Source organism: Orycteropus afer, unplaced genomic scaffold (genome assembly GCF_000298275.1).
Source record: "Orycteropus afer afer isolate SDZICR_OR568_19922 unplaced genomic scaffold, OryAfe1.0 scaffold00197, whole genome shotgun sequence".
Taxonomy (NCBI): Eukaryota; Metazoa; Chordata; class Mammalia; order Tubulidentata; family Orycteropodidae; genus Orycteropus; species Orycteropus afer.
This window is the reverse complement of record NW_006921784.1, coordinates 4,763,085-4,785,967: the sequence shown is the minus strand read 5'-3', so window position 1 is coordinate 4,785,967 and position 22,883 is coordinate 4,763,085. Positions and strand designations below refer to the sequence as shown.

General features: G+C 50.4%; 1 protein-coding gene across 1 annotated transcript in view; it reads right to left on the bottom strand.

The window, feature by feature from the left end:
• Window positions 1-4,981: 4,981 nt before the first annotated feature.
• Window positions 4,982-22,883, bottom strand: part of ZNRF3 (zinc and ring finger 3) — an 85,946-nt gene continuing 68,044 nt past the window's right edge. The window contains exons 2-8 of the mRNA XM_007947956.2: window positions 16,217-16,291; window positions 15,492-15,623; window positions 13,628-13,738; window positions 12,187-12,354; window positions 9,814-9,916; window positions 7,183-8,916; window positions 4,982-5,025 (exon numbers count right to left, since the gene is read on the bottom strand). Of these exons, the coding sequence (XP_007946147.1) occupies window positions 4,982-5,025; window positions 7,183-8,916; window positions 9,814-9,916; window positions 12,187-12,354; window positions 13,628-13,738; window positions 15,492-15,623; window positions 16,217-16,291 (2,367 nt within the window). The remainder of the gene's footprint in view (window positions 5,026-7,182; window positions 8,917-9,813; window positions 9,917-12,186; window positions 12,355-13,627; window positions 13,739-15,491; window positions 15,624-16,216; window positions 16,292-22,883) is intronic.

The window sequence follows — 22,883 nt, the reverse complement described above, 5'->3', positions numbered from 1 at the left end:
TATCTTCCCGTTTCTCTAGACCTGTGTGTCTCAGTTCCTTGCAAGTTCCACCTGCCACCTATCTGGGCCCCCTTTTTGTACTTTCTCACCCTAGTGTCTATTCTCCTTCACTCAGAAGGGGTTAGGTTTAGCTCAAAATCATTGGGAAAAAAAAAAAAAAAGACCAGGTTTGCTGGTCTGCTAGAGCCTGGTGAGACCCCTGAGACCATGGCCCCTAGTTACCCTTCAGGTCTGGAACTGAACTCACTCCTGTGGCTTCCAGCCAAACAAGACAGGCATATGGGGTGAACATTTACATCAGGTAGATGATACACTCTTTGGAGCAATGATCAATCGTGGGAGAACAGAAGGGCAGTGTCTGCACAGGGAGAGAGCTGGGGGGCAGGAGTACATGGGGGGGAAGGGCACAGGGAAGAGGTAACTACAGGGAGGAAGTGGGAAGAGAGCTGTTACATTGTGGGGAATTGCAGTCAATGTCATGAAACAAAATGTGTCTGAACTGTTGTATAGAAAATGAATTTGCTCTGTAAACTTTTACCCGAATCACAATAAAAATTGGGGGGGGGGGGAGAAAAGAAAGTGGTTAGGTTTAGGATACACATTACAACTGATATGGTGTAATTAACATAACAAAGAAAACCCTATTCCCAAATAGCTACAAGTGAAAAAAATAAAAAAAACTCACTGCCATTGAGTCGATTCTGACTCATAGCAAACCCCGCTGGATTTCTGAGGCAGTAAATCTTTACAGAAGTAGACTGCCCAGTCTGCCGTCCACGGAGTGGCTGGTGGGTTTGAATGCCAACCTTCTTGTTAGCAGTCAAATGCCTCAGGCACTACACCATCAGAGCTCCTTGACCTATAGGTGCAGGGGTTAGGATTCTAAGAGATATTTTTCAGGCTGACATAATTCGATTCCCTTTTATTAAAAAATGTGGATCATCCATTCCTCTCCCAGTCTTGAGTAGAAGGCCTACTGCCACCTCCAGAAGATCAACCTTCACCACCCTCTAGTGCTTCCTTCCTGGGCCACGAGCTTACATCCCCACTGACCTGAGAGGAAATTTTACTGATGCATCATGGGCAGGTTAAAGTAAGCCACGGCCCCCATGCAAGCCTCTGCTTCACAGAGTACCACCGGTAGACGTTAGCCAAACAGCAATGACAACGTATAAACACATCCTTGATAAAACTGTATTATTATTATTATTATTATTATTTTACAATCATTTGTACAATTTGTTACAAAACCATAGAAGACTACAACTCGTTTTAAATCATTTTTGGTCGGCAAATATGTAAAATCTGTGTGCAATTATCATGTATTTACAGGGCCTCATGTTAGTCATTTTCAATGATTATTCCCACAATGTTACACTCTCAACATAAGACATGGCTTAAGATAAATATATTAGTAAATAAATATTCTGAGAACATATTTCCATAAATGAAACGTGCTGCTATACATATACAGAATATACATAAATTGTTTTCTAGCCTTTAAAACATTTTTTTAAAAAATGGTAATGTTGGAGAAAGAGCCCTTAGACCATTTTATTACAAAAGTTTTGTAGCAAAATCTTTACAAAATATCTTTTAAGTGCTATGGGAGAAATTAAAAAAAAAAAAAAAAATTTAAAGTAGTGCCTTGTGAGACCAACACAATAGAAAGAGATTATATATAAAGAACAGAAAAAGGCAGTTCCGTTTCAAAATACTACTCCAGTAGTAATTCTTTTTTAGACCTCATCTTCAAATCATTAGTCCTGCATAAACTTGGAGCAGAGACTAGCAACACTTAAGGAAGGAACCGAACCATGGGGCAGCTTTATCAAACAGCTTGGGTTTGAAGGATGGGAAGGAACTAAGAACGGTCCAGCCCGCTTACCAGAGCCGTGTCCACAAAGAGGTAGTAACCTCGTTAGTCAGAACACCTAAGTACTCATTTCCAACTGGTTCTAAGCATTCTTCAGTTTACTTGGCTGGCCTATAGGGCTGGGCCATGGGACCACGTCCAACAGCCGCACCTCAGCCTGGGGGGTGGGGGGTGGTCCTCAGTGGAAATACAGCGCTTCCGGTTTCCATTGCTTTATTTTTCAGTAAAACCTGTGAAAGCCGGAACCTGGCTGAGGCGGGAACCTGTCTGAAGAGGAAAAGTCAAATATTTTCCACTAATAGAGAGCAACCGAGAAATGGTAAGACTACAAGCCTGTCAAAGGCAGAAAACTTGCAAGATCTAGAAAAACAAGTTCGTCCCACCAAGTCCGGATCTCACAGGTTTTACCGCCTCACCCTGCCGCGGAGTCCTCCAACAAAGCTGTCATGGCTACTGGAGTCTTACAACTTCAAAGAAAACATTTATTTTGATTTAAAAGGCCAGGTCATTTATTTTAATATAGTTGTTTATTATATTCTGGTCACCTCCCTATCTGATGAGCCGACACAAATTTAAAACACAACTGCTGATATTTAAGGTTCTAAATTTTTTTTTTTCTGTCGCTACCATTCCATAAACAAAAAAAATGGAACGTCCTTCTTTTGCCACCTGCAGTTTCCCCTCTCAAATGAGAAACTGTACGACTGATTTTAATAAGAATGGTGAAGCCATATTCTGTACTCATTCATTCACTGCTTAAAGCTGCTGAGGGGTGGCTGGCCAGGGCTAAAGAAAGTCACTTTGGGGGTATGATTTCAGGAGAGGAAAGTAAGATTCACTCAAAGGCCCCTTTGGGGGGGGGGGGACGACCATTCTCAACCAAGAGAAGCTGCTTTCTGCAGTTACCTTCTTCCCTGAAACCATGTAAGGCAAGCCGTTGTCCTCGGCAGCTGCTACTTCTGGCCCAAGATGTAAAGGCGGCTGGATCACATGTCAACAGCTTAGGGCTTCTCACACCCTCCCCAACAGGTGTGGGGCACAGCCCAGAGGAAACAGCCCCCAGGGACCACGCCAGGGAGGCTGGACGCCAAATCTCCCCACAGCGACAGCAAATGGCTTCTTTACTGGATGCTGCGATTTCTTGCTATCAAATCCTGGCTAGAATGACGTTTATTCCTCAGTATAAGATGGGTTCTCAAGACAAAAGGATTCCTATATGGTGAGATTTTAATTCAGAACACTCTGGTCTGGCTGCACAGGTGATGGGATCCGGGTTGACTTCACACAGCCTGACTGAAGAAGGATGTCGGGCACCCAGCAACTCGGGGTGGTTCCCATCCCCAAAAACGTGGGGCCAGGTTGCACCATTCCCAGTCCCCAAACGAGCTTAGGCGGAATACGCCAAACTCTTGAAGATGGCAGCAAATCTCTGTTGAACCAATGAATACCTACTTAGAAGTGACTGCAAGACTTAGTGAACCTAAGGGCTAATGCGATTAGTTTCTCCTAAAAACTTTTTTTTTTTTTAAGAGAAAAGAACAAGGAATTCATTGGACAAAAAAGGCTAACAATCCCTGATCTGAAATAGCTTTAAATAGATTCTCTCCCTTTTAAAATGGAAACGACTTTTAAAGCACCCCTCCCTCTCCAAAAACCCCCACCTGTGTTTTTAAACTCTCCCTTCCCCTTAAAAAATGCTGGAAAAATATACAAAAACCTACCCTTTGGGTCTAAAACTAGTCTCTTTCTCTCTCCTCGAGGAGGATCAATACATAGTAGTGCATTAAGTAGAGAGGATAGCAGACATTTCCAAGCGCGATGAGGGATTCCAGCCACGATGCAGAGGGCTGAAGCAACCCAAAGCGGTGCTTCCCATGGAAACAACAGCAAGAGGAAACGTACCATCCACACCAAGCGCCTGCAGATCACGCCGGTCCCCGCACGTGGCTCCAGGAAGCCACAGCCCAGGGGCGTGGCTGCGCCCCTAGAACGCATGCGCACATCAGCTGGCCTCACTGCCAGGCGTCCCAACTCTACACGTTGAGTACGTGTGGAGTTCGCAGCGAGCACCCCCACACCCACCAGATACCAAGGCCACAAAAGTACATTCCCTCTGGGTGTTTGCCCCTGTACGGCCCCTCGAACCATTTCTGCAGCCAGCGGCTGGAAGCCCAACATATTCTTGCAAACATTTCCAAAGTTAGGACTATCGAGGGCAAGCCTCGGGTGGAGACTCGTCTTCCTTAGGCCCTGGGGTCGGTTTATAAAGACTTCGGAGACCCCCTACCCGACCCAGATCATGACCGTCCATTTCTATCGTTTTACTGGGGGTGATGGCTAGAGGGCGGATTGCCGAGTGGGTGGACTCGCCCGTCATCCCGAGGCTCATAGCAAGGACTCCCCACCCCCTCCCCCACACACAGATAGAGGCCGGCAGATGTCACTGTGTTTCCACCCGCGGCCTAAGGACGCAGGCTGCAGGGCCAATGGCTCTGAGAAGACCTGAACTCCCGTTCAGCAGGATTTGCCGCGAGAAAGGAAGAGGCAGCATGGCATTGTTCCTCAAAGTCTGTACCCTTATCAACTGGCTTTACTTCAAGTTTCTGGTGCATTTTCTAAGGCAGGTATAGCCCTGAGCTTTTCAAAGGCCTGAGCTCCCTTTGGGGAGACAACAGTATCTAAACATGATGGGGTTCATTAATGCAGCAGTGATTTTTTTTTTCTTTTTCAGCAAAAGTTGACGGTTAGGGTTCTTTAAAATATATATTTAAATAACTTTTTACATTTACATATAATATTCACAACGACAGCGCAGAGAACTCAGTCCCACACACCTCAGAGCCTCAAGCACACACACTTTACAAACAGAAGGGAAACACGTTATCAAAAGAGGCAGAGGCCTCGGGATGTTTGTCGGTGGTTTGTTATTGGGGTGGGGGGGTTGCCACAGGTGGTTCACATTTCGGGTTGAGAAGGAGGGCTCTGTTTATTACCACTTTTGTGTGTTTGTCAAAGCTGAAAAAAAAAAATATTTTTTTTCTTTGAAGGAAGTCAGAGTTTGGCGTCTCTACAGTTTCCCATTTCTAGGTAAGAGCTCCTTCTGAGTCAGGCTCCCGGGCCGCTGCCATCTGCTGGGTGAGGTCCTGATCCTGGGAGAGAGAAAATACTCGTCAGGGGAGGAGGCCAGCACCCCTGAGGTTTTTGCGTGGGCCCTGTTCCCTCCTCCCGCGTGGCGAGTCCCTGGCCTGGGACAGGCTCTCTTAGTGCGTGACAGCTCGCAACACTGGGCCCATCATGTATATAACACGCGGCGGAAGTGGAGCTCCTTTTCTGAAAGGGTCTGTTTGGTGTCAAGAGCACAGGTGCCTTGTGGAGAGCTGGTCTCCCTCAAGTGGATGAGCGAAGCCTTCTGGAAGCCACTGCGCAGCATGGGAACACAACACACCAGAGTGGTATTGACCAAGCCCCCAGAGTGCGGCAGGCATGGTCGCATGCGCTGGGATGAGCAGTGGAGACACCATCAGAGCTCACAGATCACAAGAGAAACAAAGTGACCCAGGAAGGAAACAGCTGCGTGACCTTGGGAGGTGGGGGCAGGGGCAGTCACTTCAGCTGAGATCTGAGAGGAGAGGTGTGGGGAGATGGTCCGCAGACCGGAGTGAGCAAGGCATCCTGGGAACAGACAGACGTCAAGGGAGCTAGAGGAGGGAAGGAGGAGGTGGCTCCGGGAGGGCAGGGGTCGGACCACAAAGACCTGGGCACCACCTCGAGTGTGTAAGATGCTAAAGAGAATGCCAAGTCATCGAAGGGTTTTCCAGCATGATGACATAACATACCCTTGGGTTTCAGAAAAGAGCACTCTGGTTCCCCCAATGGAGACTGAGTAAAGATACCAAGAAGGGTAAAAGGAGACCAGTCAGAAGGTACTGCATTCACCCTAAAGAATAATGTACAATCTGCAAAACACTACATAACACAGATGAACCTGGAAGACATTAGGCTGAGTAAAATACATCAATCACCAAAGGACAAACATTGCGTTAGTCCAGCGTTGTAAAACAACACAATGCAACGCACTGCTGTTGAGTCGCATCTGACTCATAGTGGGCCCTCCTTGGGTTTCTGAGGAGGTATTACTACGGAAGTAGAGTGCTCAACCTTTCTTCCCAGGAGTGGCTGGTGGGTTTGAACCGCCAGCCTTCTGGTTAGCAGTCAAATGCCTTAGGCACTAAGCCACCAGAGCTCCTATTATAAAAGGGCAAGGAAATGTTTATACATGGAAGGAAACTTTCTTTGTTGGTTTCCAGGGATGGGAGGGGAAAGGAGGGAAAATGCCTAGATAGATTGGGGGGTTGAGGAAGACGAAGACACACACACACACACACACACACACAACACGATTATTAGTGGTTACCAGGGGTAGGCATGAGGGGGAAAGGGGAAGCTTTTGTTTGCAGAGCATTGAGTTTATGCTAATAGATGGTGGAGTATTTTGGAAAAGGATAGAAATAATGGTGGCACAACATGAAAAATGTCATCAGTGTCCCTGAGCTGTAAATGGGGAAGTTGTTATGTTGGTGAATGTCTCATCGTGTATGTTTTCACCACAATAAAAGGAGGGTGGAAGGTACCGTGTTTGTCCTGGGGAGAAGAAACGGGGCTGGGAACTATTTTAAAGGTGGAACTTAACCCAATGCTACTCAAAGGTGCTGGACTTTACTACTACCTGAGCCTAAATGTTTGGAAACTGTAACCATTTGACAATATCTGTTGAATCTAATAATAATAATACTAATAAATTAGACTTGTATTTTCCATATATTTTGTTAAATTTTCTTTTTCTGGTAATTCCTTTTTATTGTCTTTTACAAAAAGTTATCAGTCCGTGGTGGACTGTGGCAAAAACAAGCAAACGTGGTTCTTTGCCAACAGATGGAGAAGCAGTGACTTGAGTGTGAGGGGCAGGGCGGGGGCACTGCGGGGGCACTGCGGGGGCAGGGGCAGTCCCTGAGCTTTGGCCTGAGCATCTGAGTGGGGTGACTGGGAGAAGGGGAGGCAGAAGGTGTGGAGAACACTGTCAGACATGGCAGCTGGGATGCCTATGAGGCACCTAAGACAAGAGAAATCACGGAAGCAGATCGACGGGGCCGGTACTCAGGAGAGGGCTGGATTACATGGGGAAGCCATCGGGTATAGATAGTCCTTAAAGCCAGGGACACAATGGAGTCACTTAGACAACCACACAGAGACAGCTCCTCTGTGGAAATGTCTACTCTGCCACCTGTCACCTTGTCACCTTCTCTCACCTGCAGCCTCAGCGGCTGTAGCATCAGACTCCTGAGCGTCCTGGAGGGCCCTGGGGAAACAAGCCCGGGGAGCCCCCTTGCCCTCTGGAGGGCGGCCCGGCCGCAGCAGCTTCCCGGCCGGGCAGCCCAGAGCCTGCTGTCCTTCCTGGGTGGTGTCCACACCCCGGGGAGGCTGTGGGATGTCCGGGCTCGGTGTCCCACCCCAGGGGCCGTGGACCTGGGATCCAAGACAGTCTGCAGACGGGCCCAAGTCACAGTCCACATCCTCTGGGATGATTGGGATGCGCTGGGTCAGGTCCCGGGCCCCTGGGTGGCAGCTGGGTGGGGGCTCCTCGGTGAGCGTGTACTGCACACTCACGGAATAGTCCTCAGTGTAGCAGCTGCCGCGGGCCACCTGTCTCTCTTCATAGAAGCAGCAGGGCAGGCCCTCGTATGGCACCCCGTCTGTCCTGGGCAAGTGGTCTGGGTGAAGGCTGTGCCGGCCCTGGGGGCCTCCCGGCAGTGGCTCCCCACTGGAGGGGCCACAGCCCTCACAGAGCGGGGCGCCCAGGAACAAGGTGCTGCTGTCCGCGGTGCCCGCGCCGGGCTCCAGTGCAGAGGGTGGGGGCTCGCAGCAGCAGGCACACGTGAGCCCCTCTCGGCCCCCCTTCCAGGTCCTCCTGAGGTCCAGGGCGGCCCCAGGAGCAGCCTCGAGCCCCACTTCTGAGGTAGAGCTGTTGGGCCCCCTGTGCTCCAGGGAGGAGCTGCTGCTGTAGTTCATTTCCAGGCTGCAGGTGGACAGCTGGTCCCCCGAGGGCGAGACAGGCCCGGGCCAAGGCTCTCCCCGGCCGGCACCGTAAGCACGCATTGCCAGGAGCTCCTCAGGTGGTGGGGAGCCCTCGAGGCCCAGGGCCGGCCCCCGGCCTGAGCCGCCTGCGTCGCTGGTGCGGCAGGGGCTCCGGCTGCGGTAGATGAAGGGGTCGTAGTCGCTGCTGAGGGAGCTGCGGAAAGTAGAGCAGCTCCCGTACACGCCCTGGTTGCTGACCTCGGTGCAGTCCACCATGGAGTCGCGGGAGGAGCAGTGGCACCGGCCGGAGCTGCTGCTGCTGCTGCTGTCGCTGCCCGGGCAGTCGGCCAGGTAGCCGCTGCACACCGAACGGTGCCCGTGGTAGCAGCTGAAGCTGGACGTGCTGCCGCTCTCCAGGTGGGAGTGAGGGGCCAGGTGCGCCACGGCGGGGAAGAGGAGGCTGCCGCTGGCGCTGCCACTAGGCGGGAAGGCCCGGGACGGGCCCCGGGGACTCAGGCTGGGGGGGGGCTGCCCCTCCTGCTCCGGGTAGCTGAGGCCTTGGAAGTAGTAGTGTTGGTACATGGTCTCGTACTGGGAGAAGCAAGCTGCCTTGGAGAAGCTGCGGCCGCTGAACTTGGGCCTGCGGAAGGGGTGGGCTGGTGAGTAGGCCCGGTGCTCCAGGCTGCAGCGGTGGGTGGCCAGGGGGTGGTCCAGGTGGAGAGGGGGATAGCTGCGGATGTAGGCAGGGGTCTGCGGTGAATAGAGGCCCTGCTCCCCGTGCCGGTCCACGGTCAGCAGCGTGACGGGGTTCCCGTGGGAGTCCATACTCGTCCTCGTAGGGTAGGCTGGGATGGCGTTGGTCCTGTGCACGCGGCCAGGGTAATGGACCGGCAAAATGACCCGTTGCTGCCGGCCACGTGAGAGGTTGTTCGTCCCCACACACACAGCGCTTGGGTTTCTCTTTTGTTCTAGGGAGAAGAAAAAGCAAGCAGGGCTGAGCAGACTGGTGTCAGGGACCAGAGGGACAAGTAGGGGCAAAGACTAAAGCCACAGCCACGGTCACGTGCCGAGGTCCCCAGTCTCACGACCCTGCCCCGCAGGGTCCACAGTGTAGACTGTGGTCGCTCCTGCAGGGCATGTCTCCCACCTCCCCACTCCTCTGCACCCGGGGTGGGGGCTGAGAAAACAACAAGAGTACCGTGCTAAAGGGCTTTGTCCCTCTTTGAAAAACAGCAACCTGCAGTGACCCTGTGCCCTGTCTAATAACACAGCGATGCAGAAGCAATGACATGTGCCCGGCACGTCAGCCTCCTCATCTCTGTGGCCCTGGGAATGGCCCCATGCGACAGGGGATAGGGAAACATCACCACTGTTGCTCTGGCTATAGATTTCTGGGCCCAACGCCCAAGGTCAGGAAGCTGGCTCGTGAGAGAGCCAAAACTCCAACTCAGGGTGATTCTTTTTTTTTTTTTCTCCTTCAAATTTTTATTGTGATTTGGGTGAAAGTTTACAGAGCACATTCCTTTCACATACAGCAGTTCGGACACATTTTGTCTCGTGACGTTGACTGCAATTCCCCACAATGTAACAGCTCTCTCCCCACTTCCTCCCTGTGGTTACCTCTTCCCTGTGTCCTTCCCTCCCGTGCACTCCTGCCCCCTGAGCCACCTCCCTGTGCACACTCTGCCCATTGTTCTCTCAGGGCGATTCTTAAGGCCCAGCTCTCCTAAAGCCTGTGCGGCCAGCCTCCCAGGGTTTGGTCTCCATGCCTCCAAGTCCAGAAGGCAACACAGTGACAGCTTAGCTCATGAGCCTGCCGTACGTGTCATACTCTGACCAGATACTCAGCGGGCTGGACGCTTTACCTATGATGTTGTGCCGACAGTGGGGGCAGGTGTGGTGCTGCAGCAGCCAGGGGTCCACGCACTTCTTGTGGAACCGGTGGGTACAGGGGATGATCCGCAGCTCCTGAGAAGGGAGAGGACCCAGCCTGAATGGAGGGCGCAGGCCAGAGGGCAGCTCTGCTCTTGGCCCTGTGTGCACCCCCCCCACTGCAGAGCCTGGAGTGGACTGAGGAATCTGTTCGGCTCCCTGTCACCCAGGGGCACCCTTCCTCAGTCTCTGGGTAGTTCTGTTCTCCGTGTCCAGCTGCAGGTCGGCTGAATCTCCTGCAGGCAGAGCTCACTGATGGGCTCTAGGGAGCACAGACCTCAGTCTTAAGGGAGACACGGCATGAGGAAGCAGGTTCCTTCCTGTAGTGGGAGAAGGGCAGCCATTCTTGTGACTTTCTCTCGTACAGAGGCCCCCGTGTGGAGAAGACCAAAGCCTGGTGTTAGTGAGGGTGGGAGGCCCGGGGCTGTGGAGAAAGGGCTAGCTACACCCCAAGACCTTCTACACCTCTGGGGTGGCAGCTGCCTCCAGGCATCCCAAACAGGGATGAATAGAAAGGAGGATGCCCAAGCCTCCTAAGTGATGGAGGTGGAGGGGTCAAAGGGCAAAGCTCTGCTGTTCTGTCCTCTCACTGAGCCCTGAACCCTCAGCCCAGGGGCACGTGGTTTCTAACGAAAACAGCTGATCTGGAGGGGAGGGCATGGTCTGCTGAGGCAGAACTGCCCTTGGAGCGCCGCAGCCCAAGCACCTGCAAATGTGCCAGTTCTACTTTGGTTTTCATTCTCTGGGTCAGTGGAACATAGCAATACACAAATACCTAACGCTGGGCCTGACAGTGGGCCACAAGCTCTGCCTGGGTCTGCCCACATAACCCTCCTGATCCCCTGGAGGCACGTTAGTCCAGGCCCCTATCGAGAGCCCAGATGGAGAATGACGTCATTTGCTGATCAGCACAAAGCTCAAACTTGCCTGGGCCAGGATTAGAACCTGTACTTGTGCAAAACTCCATTCTCCTAAAACCAAATCCCAAACACAAGTGCCATTAGGTGATGCTGATGCGTGGTGACCCCGTGGTGTCTTAAGAGTAAAGTTGTGCTCCACAGGTTTTCATGGCTGTGACCTTTAGGAAGAAGGGCACCAGCACTTCTTCCAAGGTACCTCTGGGTGGATCCAGAGTCCATCACTGTGCGCACCACCGAGGACGCCCCCATTATTTATCTATAATTCACATTGTGTTGGGTGAAATTCGCATTTGGGTGAAAGTTTACAGAGCAAATTCATTTCCACACAGCAGTTTGTACACATCTTGTTTCATGACACTGACTACAATTCCCCACAATGGAACAGCTCTCTTCCCACTTCCTCCCCGTAGTTGCCTCTCCCCTGTGTCCTTCTTCCTGTGCATTTCTGCCCCCTGAGCCGTCTCTCTGTACAGATACCGCCCTTCTGTTCTCCCATGACTGATCGCTCCCAGGAGTGTATCCACCTGATGTAAATGTTCACCTCGTATACCTGTCTATTGTTTGACTGGAAGCCATGGGAGTGAGTTTAATTCTAAACCTGAAAGATAACTATTCTCAGGGTCTCACCAGGCTCTATCCGATCAGTAAACCTCCATTATTCTAAAGCCAGTTTTCAAGTGTACACAGGAGTGAAACATTTTCATCAAAGTGTTATCAAAATGTCTGCCACTAATTCTCAAAAAAGTTTGCTCCTCCTGCCCCAAAATGTGTGTGTGCATATGCCTCTATCTAAAGAGAAAGAGATTACGCACGCAAGCATGGCAAAATGCTAACAATGTTGATTCTGTGGGAATGAGGAACCACTGAGATTCTCGCAACTCTTCTGAAGGCTTGAAAATTTCCAAATAAAGAGCCAGAAGGAAAAAGGGGACATCAGTCCTTGTCTCTCTGTAAGTGAAAACACTGACTATCCCACAAAGCTTTTTAGGAGAGGTTCGTCTCAAGATAGTCAAGTCTTAGTGTTGTCAGTCAAGTCTCAGAGTTGTCAGGGGAGGGATTCTAAAACAAAGTCAACATGTGTCAACGCTGTAAGGCCACACATTTTCTCTGGCCTCTTGTCTATTTCTGATCGACCTCCATGGGGCACAGTCTTACTCTGACACACACGGGGTGGCCACGTGGGGGAACCGCCTTGACAACAATCAGTCTGGTATCTGAAATCACCATTGTTCAGCCAGGTCCTCGGGAGGATGTCTCCTCATGGTGGCCACTCCCCTCCAGGAGGAAACAGCCATTGGAACATCTCAGGACACTTGCTGGAGACCTGGGTGCCTCTGCTGCCGGTCCACCTCGCGCCCACCCAGGGCGTCCTGCCTCTGCCGTTACCTCTCCGTCCATGTACTTCTCCAGGCAGATGGCACAGTCAGAGGTGGAGCTGCTGCTGAGCGTGTCCAGGGCCCCACAGCTCCCCTCCCGGCGCCCCTTGCTCTTGGAGTTGAACTTCCTCGTTTCCATCTTCTCCAGAGCCTGCACGGCCAGCCTGTTCATGGAGTTCTGCAAGGCAGAATGCGGCCTGCGGTCGGGTCGGGCTGTCACCCTCACGGACCACAATGGCGCAGCAAACACAGTTCTATCAGGCCAGGACAGACTTTGGGAAAATCACTAAACATTCAGACTGCCTTAAGCACAGGCACTGCGGATGCCTCCAGTATCCCCCAACGAGTCAGGCTTTCCCCACACAGTAGTTCTGGCAGGGGTCGGCTGCAATGCCCAGCCCTGCTGCTTCCCAATTCTGAGACCCCGAGTTATTCACCCAGTATGGGTTAAGGGTGCCTCCCCTTTACACAGAAGGCAGGCGTGAGGATAAAGGATAGAATGTGTGTGAGTGCTTGGTCGCTGCCGTTAGCTGCTGCCGAGTCGTCCCTGACCCATGGCGATCCCATGCCCGATGGGTTGGACCGCTGTGATCTCTGGGGTTCTCACTGGCTACCTGCTGGGAGCAGACTGCCAGGCCTTTCTTCCTAGTCTGTCTTTGTCCGGAAGCTCCACTGCTCCACTGACGCCTGTCCAGCTTCACAGCAGCACCCATGCCTCCCCGGCCGGGTGGGTGGGGCTATGCTTTAAGAGCACTGGCCGGGGATGGAACCGAGGTCTCCTTGCATGGAAGGCAGGCAGGCAGGCAGTGCCCAATAAATGGCAGGCACTGTCCTGTCAGTGGTGGCCACTGGACCCTTGTGGGAATTCAGAGAGTCTCCTTTTCAGAGACTGCCACCACGGGCCACCATCTCTCTCCTGAGATGCCACATTGCTGTACGTATGTCTGAGAGCTGACCTTCCTGCTTATCTGTTCCCTGCCCCACGTCCACCTCCTTCCACCCGCTGCTCTGCTCACCCAGACGCACTGGGAGAGCTGGGGACACACACATTTGGGCTGAGCTGACCTGGGCCTAGGACTCTGCATCTCTATCACTCTCCCAGGTGACGCTGATGCCACTGGGCTCCAGGTCCCCACTGAGGAGCAAGGCTCTCGGGCTCCACATACACTTGTAGACATCCCTTTGGAAAAACTTCCTGGCTGGGATCAGACCAGGTGCTTAGTCTTTCTAGGAAAGACTTTTCTAGAACAGAGAAGGCGCAGCATTCGAAGCTGTGCCCTTGTTTTTCTTCACCTTTGCTGTTTCTAACCATGGCAACAGGCTCTGCAACTCAGTACCCACGGCTCTGAGGCTCAGCTACCGAGCCGCCACACACTAGGCAGACGCGAGCTCGCCTGCAGTGGAAACGGGGCCATGGGAATCGGCGTTCACAGACTGCTCCAGGATGTTACCTGACTGCGTCGCTGCTTCAGCTTGATTTTGACAAGAAGGATGAGGCAAACCAAGGAGACCACGACAAAGAAGGCCAAGAAAATCCCCATGTCAAAGTATTCGGTGGGTTGCTACAATGGAACAAAAGTACAATTAGTCACAGCCTCTCCTCAGCCTGGTGATCAGTGACAGGGGCTGTGTCCACATCGGGCAGGAAGGATGACTGATCAGGCTGCTCTTGCCCCTCGTGTGAGGCAACACTGGGGATTCTGCTAACAGGCACACAGTGTGCTAGGTCCACGGCGGGATCCGGAAAGTTGGCTTTCATCTGGAATTGAATTTCATGACCTCCTGGTGGTTAATGCATACAACTTCAACTTCTCTTGAGCGTGTTGAAGGGCCACTGTTGGCCAAGAACTTGTGACTGGCATCTTTTGCCCAAACCTCAAGCTGAATGATTCTAGCACTTTGGGGCAGATACCCCAGGGAAGGCCACAGCCATCTGAGCCAGGCCTCCCAACACACGAGGGAATTCTGTTCCGAAAGGCCAGGTCCCCACGGAATAGTGCAAAATATGCTGCAACTGGTAAGAAAGGCCCTTCCAAATAAACACAAATATCACATTTATAGGACAAAGGAATGAGTGTCATGTTTTGAGGGAACAGTGATTACTAGCCATGTAATTAATGGTTTACAACAACTTAGAAAATTGCATGCTGCTTCCACAAATATAAGCTTTGACTACAATGAGTCATGTTTACCAAAGTGCTCTTTTTCCTTTTAAGAAGCAGCTGGCAAGTCAAGTCTCTTGCAAAATCCCTCGAGTTTTAGGTCTTATCTTTCTAAAACCCTGAAGTCACCTAATCTAGGACATGTATTTAGCCAACAGGAAGAGTGCTTTGCTAACTAAGTGTTGCGTGCATCCAGATGTTTTGTACACGTGAAAGATCATTCTACACGAGAATAGCCAAATACGTGTGTACTTGAGAGGAAAGAATAAAGTGTATATGGGGTATCTGCCCCAAGGTCTGAGAATCCTTCAGCTTGAGGTTTGGGCAAAAGATGCCAGTCAAAAGTTCTCAGCCAACAGTGGCCCTTCAACGCACTCAAGAGAAACTGAACTTGTAATCATTAACCACCAGGAGGTCATGAAATTCAATTCCAGATGAAAGCCAACTTTCCAGACTCCACTGTGAGTCGGGGGATTTCAGTAAGATACTTGACTGTCTGGGGAGAAGAAGTTTAGGCTTTGTCTCTAGTCTAGGCCATGTGGAAGGCGGGGGGCAATAAGGAAACTGAGGGCTTGGGCATCCTGCCCCTTCAGTCCTCCTTCAGTTTGCCTCTCAGACTAGGGAGATGGGATGGAGGAGAAAGAGGGATGGGAAATTAGAGAGCACACGGGTGGGAGAACCCAGAGCACGCGGCACTGCTGGTCCATTTCTGGACGGGGCTGTTGGGTACCTTCGAGTCAATTCTGACTCGTGGTGACACGACCCCATGTGACACAGAACTGCCTCATCAGGTTTTCCAGGCCCTAATCTTCATAGGAGCAGACCGCTGGGTCTTTCTCCCACTGAGTGGCTGGGTGGATCTGAACCGCCAACCTTTCGGTTGTCAGTCCAGTGCTTACGTGCTGCACCACCAGGGCTCCTCTAGTTCTGGGAGCACTTTTCAAATCTTTCAAATCTCCTAGAAAGGAACACGGGTGAAATTCCTCCCCGGCCTCCAGCCCTGTATCTGCTCAACACCCGCAGGAACCTGGGGTGCGTCGGCACTTCGGACCGAAAGGGGCCAGGAGGAACACAAGCACACCGCCCAAAGGAAGCAAAGGCCCTGGGAGTAGTGGAGGCAGCCCCAGGCGTGGCCACCAGCGCTGAGGCTCACTCGAGGGGGACGGTGCTGGATCCTTGCTCGGGCCACTTTCTGCTTGTTGACGATGTTCATCAGCTTGATGGCATCTGCGCCCTTCACATACACCACTGGTCTCTTGAGTGGGTCTTCGGAGCCCTGGTTTAGCTGAGGAAGAAGAGAGGACTCTGGTTAGAAGAGGTGTTCACCTTCGAGAAACAGGAGAGAGTCAGAAAGGTTGCAGGAAAATAACACCCAATTCCCACTTCCAAAGCAAAAAACTAAACTTACTGCCATTGAGCCGAGTTCAACTCATAGCGACCCCCATTGGGTTTCTGAGGTGGTAATCTTTATGGAAGCACACTGCCCCACTTTCCTTCCATGGAGCACAGCAACTGGTGGGTTTGCACTGCCAGCCTTCTGGTTAGCAGTCAAATGCCTTACGCACTATGCCACCAGAGCTCCTTAAATTCTCACTTGGGAATCCTCAAATTCTTTAGGCGTTCTAGCCTTGGCGCTCCCAGAAGGGCAACACCATGGGCAGACTGGGGGTGGTGCTCTTCTCAGGATGGCCGGGGCAGGCTGATGGCGCAAGGGTCTGCCCCACTCTCCTGGGCTCTAAGCCCCTCTCAGTTCACCTGCTTCACTCAAATGTGGACACGAGCTTCAGCAGACAAGTGCAAGGCCCCTCAGTGAGTGTGACACGGCTGTGCCACCTCTCCCGGGTGGAGTGCAGCCGTGGTGGGGCCTGAGGGATTCACCTGGTCAATAGCTTCTGGGTTTTCAGACACATCGAAGATGACGGCGGTGGCTCCCCGCTGCACCGCTCGCTTGGCCTGGCAGAGTGAAAAAGAGCAGTTGGAATGTCGTTACCTATATATTTACAACCATTTAAAAAAAAAAAAACAAAACAAAACAGAAAACAACACAGCAGTTGGCACTCTGGTTTGCTGGCTTCCTAAAGTTGGCCTTGGAAACCAGACCGACCTACATTTGAATACACAGCCTGTATATGTATACATATCTATATGTATATGTATACATATCTAGTTAGGTGACTTTGGCCAAGTGACCTGACCTTTCTGAGCCTCAACTTGCCCATCTGTGAAAAAAAAAAAAAAAAGAACAAAGGGGACAATGCCACCAGCCTCATACGGGTATCTGAAGGATCAAAAGATTTGGGAGAAGTGGAAACAAGTAATCGAGCACTCAGTAAACATCCTTCTCCCTCTCCAGGCCAAACACGAGAAACCAACTGAAACAGACAACCTACCCAGTCAGCAGAGAGGTGCTGGTTTCAGTGTCTTCTGCTATGAACGCAGAGCCACTGATAACGGAAGCAAATACCTCTGTCCCTCTCTTGTGGTTCTTCCTCCCTCCCCCGTTACCCAGGTGAAGTTAGAAAGCAGGGTGATGAGTATTTCTGAATGCATTTCAAAGTGGTCAGTTTTAACAGCCGACACAGGCTGAAGCCCTCTGAAGGCCTCGTCCGGGCGAAAGCTATAAGGAATAATTGCGGAAGGAGATTTAGTGCAGTTGGCTGCCAAACCTGGCCGCACCTCAAAAACCCCTTGGGAAGTTTTTAAAGCAGATTTCCTGGCTCCGGCCACAGAGACTGATTCAGCAGGCCTGGAGCGAGGCCCAGGAAAGCGTGTTCCTGAAGTTTTCTGAGGGGTTCTGATGACTCAACAACTTGGGCAACAACTGGTGAGAGAGCCCAGATCACAATGTTTTAGGAACGAATGAGAAGTGACGGGATTATGTTTTTGGGAAAGGATTCCTTTTTATCTCAACGAGCCTCCTAATTTCAAGGCTTGCTGAGCGGAAGACAAGAGGGAAGACCTACGACATTCTCCCAGCCTCTGGGAGTTCGTGTCTTCTGAGGCTGGGGCAGGACTGGGGAGTGCTTTGCTCTGTTGTACATGGGGTCGCTATGAGTCAGAACTGACCTGACAGCACCTAACAACAGCGGTGACCACAATCTTATTAGGGAAATAAGAGACCTCTAACTTGGAGGGGGAAAAAACCAAACACCAAAAATTCTTATAAAATGAGCAAATGATGGCATTGCTCAGAGGTCAAGGACATCACCAGGGGCCCAGAGTGATTAAGAGAGGATGAAATCAGAATTTCTTTTAGTAGAACAACTGCCCTACATTGATTCAGCACAAGAAAACAACTTTGAACTTAAATAAGGAGATGGTTGTTGTTGTTAGGTGTTGTCAAGTCAGCTCCAACTTTCAGTGACCCTGTGCACAACGGAACGAAAACACTGCTGGGTCCTGCACTGGCCTCACAATCCTTGTACACCTGAGCCCATTGTTGCAGCCACCGTCAAACCATCTCACTGAGGACCTTCCCCTTTTTCGCTGACCCTCCACTTTACCAAGCATATCCTACTCCAGGGAATGGTCACTTCTGACAACCTGACCAAAGCAGGTAAGATGAAGTCTGGCCATTCTCGCTTCCAAGGAGCATTCTGGCTGTACTGCCAAGTAGATGGTGTAACAGGCAAGTCCAAGAATGTGACTAGGCCAATGGCCCCACCAACCCACTAGAGGGCAGTCTTAGCCCATAACTTTCTATAACAAGCCAATTCCTGAACTTTGTACCTAACCATGGGGACCAAAATCTGGTTCAGTGAAATCTGCAAGGTCCTCACAGCAGTTGAACCAGCGCAGGTCCTGCGTGCGCCTCTGAAGCTGTCCTTGATGTGCAGGGGACTCCTCTGCGTTGAACTCAGAGTCAATGTGTTTCAAGTCTCTTCTCTGATTGCCACCCTCACCCCCGTTTGCCCACCAGAGAGCTGCACTGGGAGTCCAAGTGAACCCTGGCAGCTATTTCTAGCTCTGCCACTGGCCAGCTGCCAACAGCGGGCAAGGCTCTGACTCCCTGTCAGCCTCAGCCTCAGCTTCCCAAGCCCTAAGAGGCAGAGGAGGGAGTCATTGTGATTAGGGCCCCTTCCGGTTCCTAGTCTTGGTCCCTCAACTGAGGAGCAAGGGGACTACCCAGAGTGATCCAGAAAGAGAACTGCAACGGCCTTGCTGGCCCCTCCAGCCAGAGAGGATACAGACGGTACCGCGGTGGGTAACAGGGATGCCAAGGTGTAGGCTTGCTTTCCTCTATAAAGCTCTGGGGGGCACAGCCCCTTTGCCTGAGGCCACGAGCTTGAGGACCCTAGAGTTAGGAGTAAGTGCTGTGTCCTCTGCGCAGGTGGTATCCCAGTCTTTTTGCACGAATTCTTTCCCAGGACATAGAAGGGACATGGGGAATAGTGCTGAAAATCAGGGAGATACTCCACAGGCCCTCTTCTTCCTTTATTTGGCTTTTGTTTCAAAATCAAGCACATCCAACAGCCCCCGGAGGGAATGTGTGTTCAGATCTGTCTTGATTGGGAGTGCCGGCCCCTCCCCACTTTGATGCTGGCGCACCTGGAACATCTCACGGCTGTGGGATGGAAGACCGGGACCAGTGCAACCTGCTCCCGGGCTGCTGCAGGCCTCCCAAGGCAGCACCAAGGCAGCAGTGCGGCCACACCACCACATCACCTGCTTGCAAGTCCCAAGGCTTTAGAGGTTCCAGTTAAAAGGCACGAACGACCCACTCGAGACAGGCACAAAATAAAAACAAGAAAACCCAAATCTAAGAAGGTTGACAATCTCTTATTTCCACACTGCAAGGGAGCAGATTAAGAATAAACTAGAAACAAAAGCTAACTTGTTGCCCTTGAGTCAAATCACACTTGTAGCGACAATGGAACAGCCCCATGGGGTTTCCAAAGCTGTCAATCTTTATGGAAGCAGACTGCCTTATCTTTCTCCTGGGGAGTGGCTGGTGGGTTTGAACCAGCAACCTTTTGGTTAGCAGCCCAGTGCTTAACACCTATACCACCAGGGTTCCGTAGATGAAGAATCAGCTGGTTAAATCTTGTTTGCAGCTGTAGCCCAGGCACAATTCAACCAGGCTTACAGGATACAGAGCAAATGTTTTGTTTGGAAAAAATGCTAATTTCCTCTGTTGATGGCCTTTAAAAATTACATTTAATATAAGTAGCTAATGAAATAGGCTTGCATTTCCTCACATACCAGGACTGGACAGGAAGGGGGGTCAACCAGAATCCTGTTGGGAACTGGCCTGCCAGGAGCTGGTTTGGGATTGAAAATAAAAACAAAAACTAAACTCACTGCCGTCAAGTCAATTTGACTCATAGTGACACCCCCCACCTTGGGTTTCTGAGGAGGCATCTCTATGAAAGTAGATTGCCCAGTCTTCCTTCTGAGGAATGGCTGGTGGGTTTGAACTGCTAGCCTTCTGCTTAACAGTCAAATGCCTTAGGGACCAGGGCTCCTCCTTTAGAAAATGACATGTTTATTGTAATATCCCCAAAGCATGTTTAAAAAACAGAACATGACTTGGCTACCCTTTGCCCCCCGTCCCACATTTTCAGTTAAAAATGATGAGGCATATTCCTGAACCAGTCTTCATATCTTAGGTCATTTACCGTTTTCCTAGTCAAGTTGAGCCACAGTGTTCTTTCAAAACAAATCTAAACCACAGATGGGAGATTACCAGTCTCATGACCGCCCCAAACCCTATCTTTGTAACATCAGATACCCAACATCCCGGATTCTCAAGGTAAGACTGCTTCAGAGGAAGGGTGGGAAGATGCAACCTGGTGGGTGTTGCTGGATGAAGGTCATGGGGAGCGCCGGCTACAGTTGGAGGGCAGTCAGCCCTGAACTGGAGAGGAAGCAAAGGCACCCAGAAGGGTGCGAACAGCAGAACACGGGGGGAGGAGGGGCTTGCCAAAGCCTTCCAGAAGAATCCAAAGGCCTTGCCTGCTGACCTTCCGCGGCATCCCAATCACATCCATTACCACCTTCGGCGCTCTGACTCAAGCCAGGCAGGTCGGCACCAGCCTGCTGGTGACCAGGGGCCTGGCGGCAGAATGCTGAGTAAAGGGTTACCATAGTCCTTCATTTCTATTTGCAGAACTGCAGGATCCAAGACTAGACAGTGTTCATGGTCACTGACACTATGATGTCTGTAAGTGTTAACATGGGCACACTTAACAAATTTTGTATCTTGCAAAATGTATTTGCAAGGTACGAAACTTCAAACCCTGGAAGATAGGGTCCAATGTGGCTGGTCCTAACTGCAAGGCTAAGGCTCCTATGGCTATCTAATAAATATTTCTTAGAACTGAAAGAAAGCCGGCTTGGAACTGTGACCTTAGGTAATCACCCATAAAAAGAAACTGCTCCCTAAGCATGGATGTGGGTTACCCATAAGGCAGCGCTTCTATCACTACGATGGTCTAGAATTTCTGGATGTAACTGGAACATTCGGATGAGACGGTCTCTTTACCACCTCATGGGTGGGGGAACTTAACCCCTAGAGTCTGCCACCTACCAGGGCTATTCAATCAGGGACGGACCTCCCCAGGGGGCATTTACACCCAGACTGGGTTTGGGGCTCAGACTTGCTCGAATTCCACTCTCTGTTGCCTCTGGGGCACAGACTCCATTTCTCGTCTGTTCCTTCGTCAAGCATTTGGATGTCGGGTCCCAGTGTCCGGCCTTTATTGTAGAACACAATCATAAGAGGAAATAACCCAGAAGATCTCCTTTGTCCCAAACTCCTGCCTGAAGGATAACCAAGGAAACTGGAGTGTGAGAGCTACTATGAAGCCATGTGTCTTCAATATCTTACAGGAAGTTCTGACATACGAGGGCTTCAAGACCTTCTTTTCACTTGTCGTAAGCTTTCCAGCAGGCCATTAAAAAGCCACTGTAAATATTTTTAATGGCATATATGCTAATTTAGGTCCCATATATTTTTTATATTTGAGCTATTTCAATGATCATAGTTAATGTTATGCTGAATACAACCTGGCTTACATTTCTAATTTCCTTAGGATGGAGATCCAAAGCCAAAGAACATAAAGATCATTAAGAATCATAATATAGTCTATACAGAATGTTACTGTCCCTCCTTATGTACTTACCAACTCTTGTCCATCTGGATCAATGACAACACAGAATGGAAGAGATAATACAAAAGAGATTTGCCAACACATTTAACTTCTGGGCCAGGTGAGCTGGCTGGGAAAAGGCAATCAGTCTGAGAAACTGTTGGTGGTACTTCACCTATCCCATGCACACGGATACACCAAGACTCACCTATAATGAGCTGATCACAGCTAGCCTATCTTTCAGTTCCATCGAGTCAATTCCAACTCATAGCAACTCTCATTGGGTTTCCAAGGCTGTAAATCTTTACAGAACCAGACTGCCTCAGCTTTCTTCCATGGAGTGGCTTGTGGGTTTGAACCAGCGACCTTCTGGTTAGCGGTCAAATGCCTTAACCACTATATCACCACCTAGCCTATCAGTCCCTTTAAGGACAAGTTCACTTCTCCCTTCCCCTTCCACATTCTCAGTTGAAAAACTTAAGAGGCATATTCCTGAACCAATCTTCCTCTTGCAGCAATTCTTGTCAAGCAATTCTTATTAGGCCATTCACTGTTTTACCCAGTCGGAGTAACTATTTCAACCTCTTCCTTAAAGTGAGTGTCATTTTATCTCACCCAAAGGCAGCTATTACCCCTAAAACTCTGCCATGTCTTAGGCTTTCCCCTTGCTGCTTACCACCTTCTATGACCCATTTCCCCCAAAATATGACCATCTTAAGTCCTCTTGCTATTTCCAAGGGTGGCATGGGCCTGATATGAGAAATTTAAAATAATTCAGAAACTGAAATACAAAAATAACTCCTCTGTTATTCCCCCCATAAGCCCAGCTGTAACCCTGTTCTAACACACATCTCTTCATATTTCTTACCCCATCTAAATGCATAAATAAAATGCATATGTATATACACATAAACCAAAACGCAGCATGAAATCAACTGGATACATCCTGTCCTGCACTCAGGCATCTCTTCTTACGTTCACAATTCACTCAACAATATCACCTGGATCGATGTGGAAAATGTTTAGTTTTTGTATGAAGCTTCACAAAGTGTTCCATTCTATGGTTGTCCCAGACTTCAGCTAACCACTGACTTCTGACAGGCACTTAGGACATGTCTACATTTTCTGTATTATAAACAGTGCTATGTCTTCATGCTCACATTCTGGTGGCATCCGTCTTTAAAATGAGATGAAATAGCTACAAGTGGTCCTGCTGATTATAGTCATAGGGTTCAGGTGTTCTACACATATGTGCAGTGCTTGGGTGCTGGGCTAACATGCTCTCCAGTCTGACTCCTAGGAGATGTGGGTCCCATAATGTCTAATCAAGCAGACTGCCCTGGGCACGGTCCATATGAAAACAAATTAACATAGTAGGTGGAACAGAGTTTAACTCTATTTAGATTACCATTTATTAGTGTATTCCTTTAACAGTAGTAATTAGCCAGTTACTG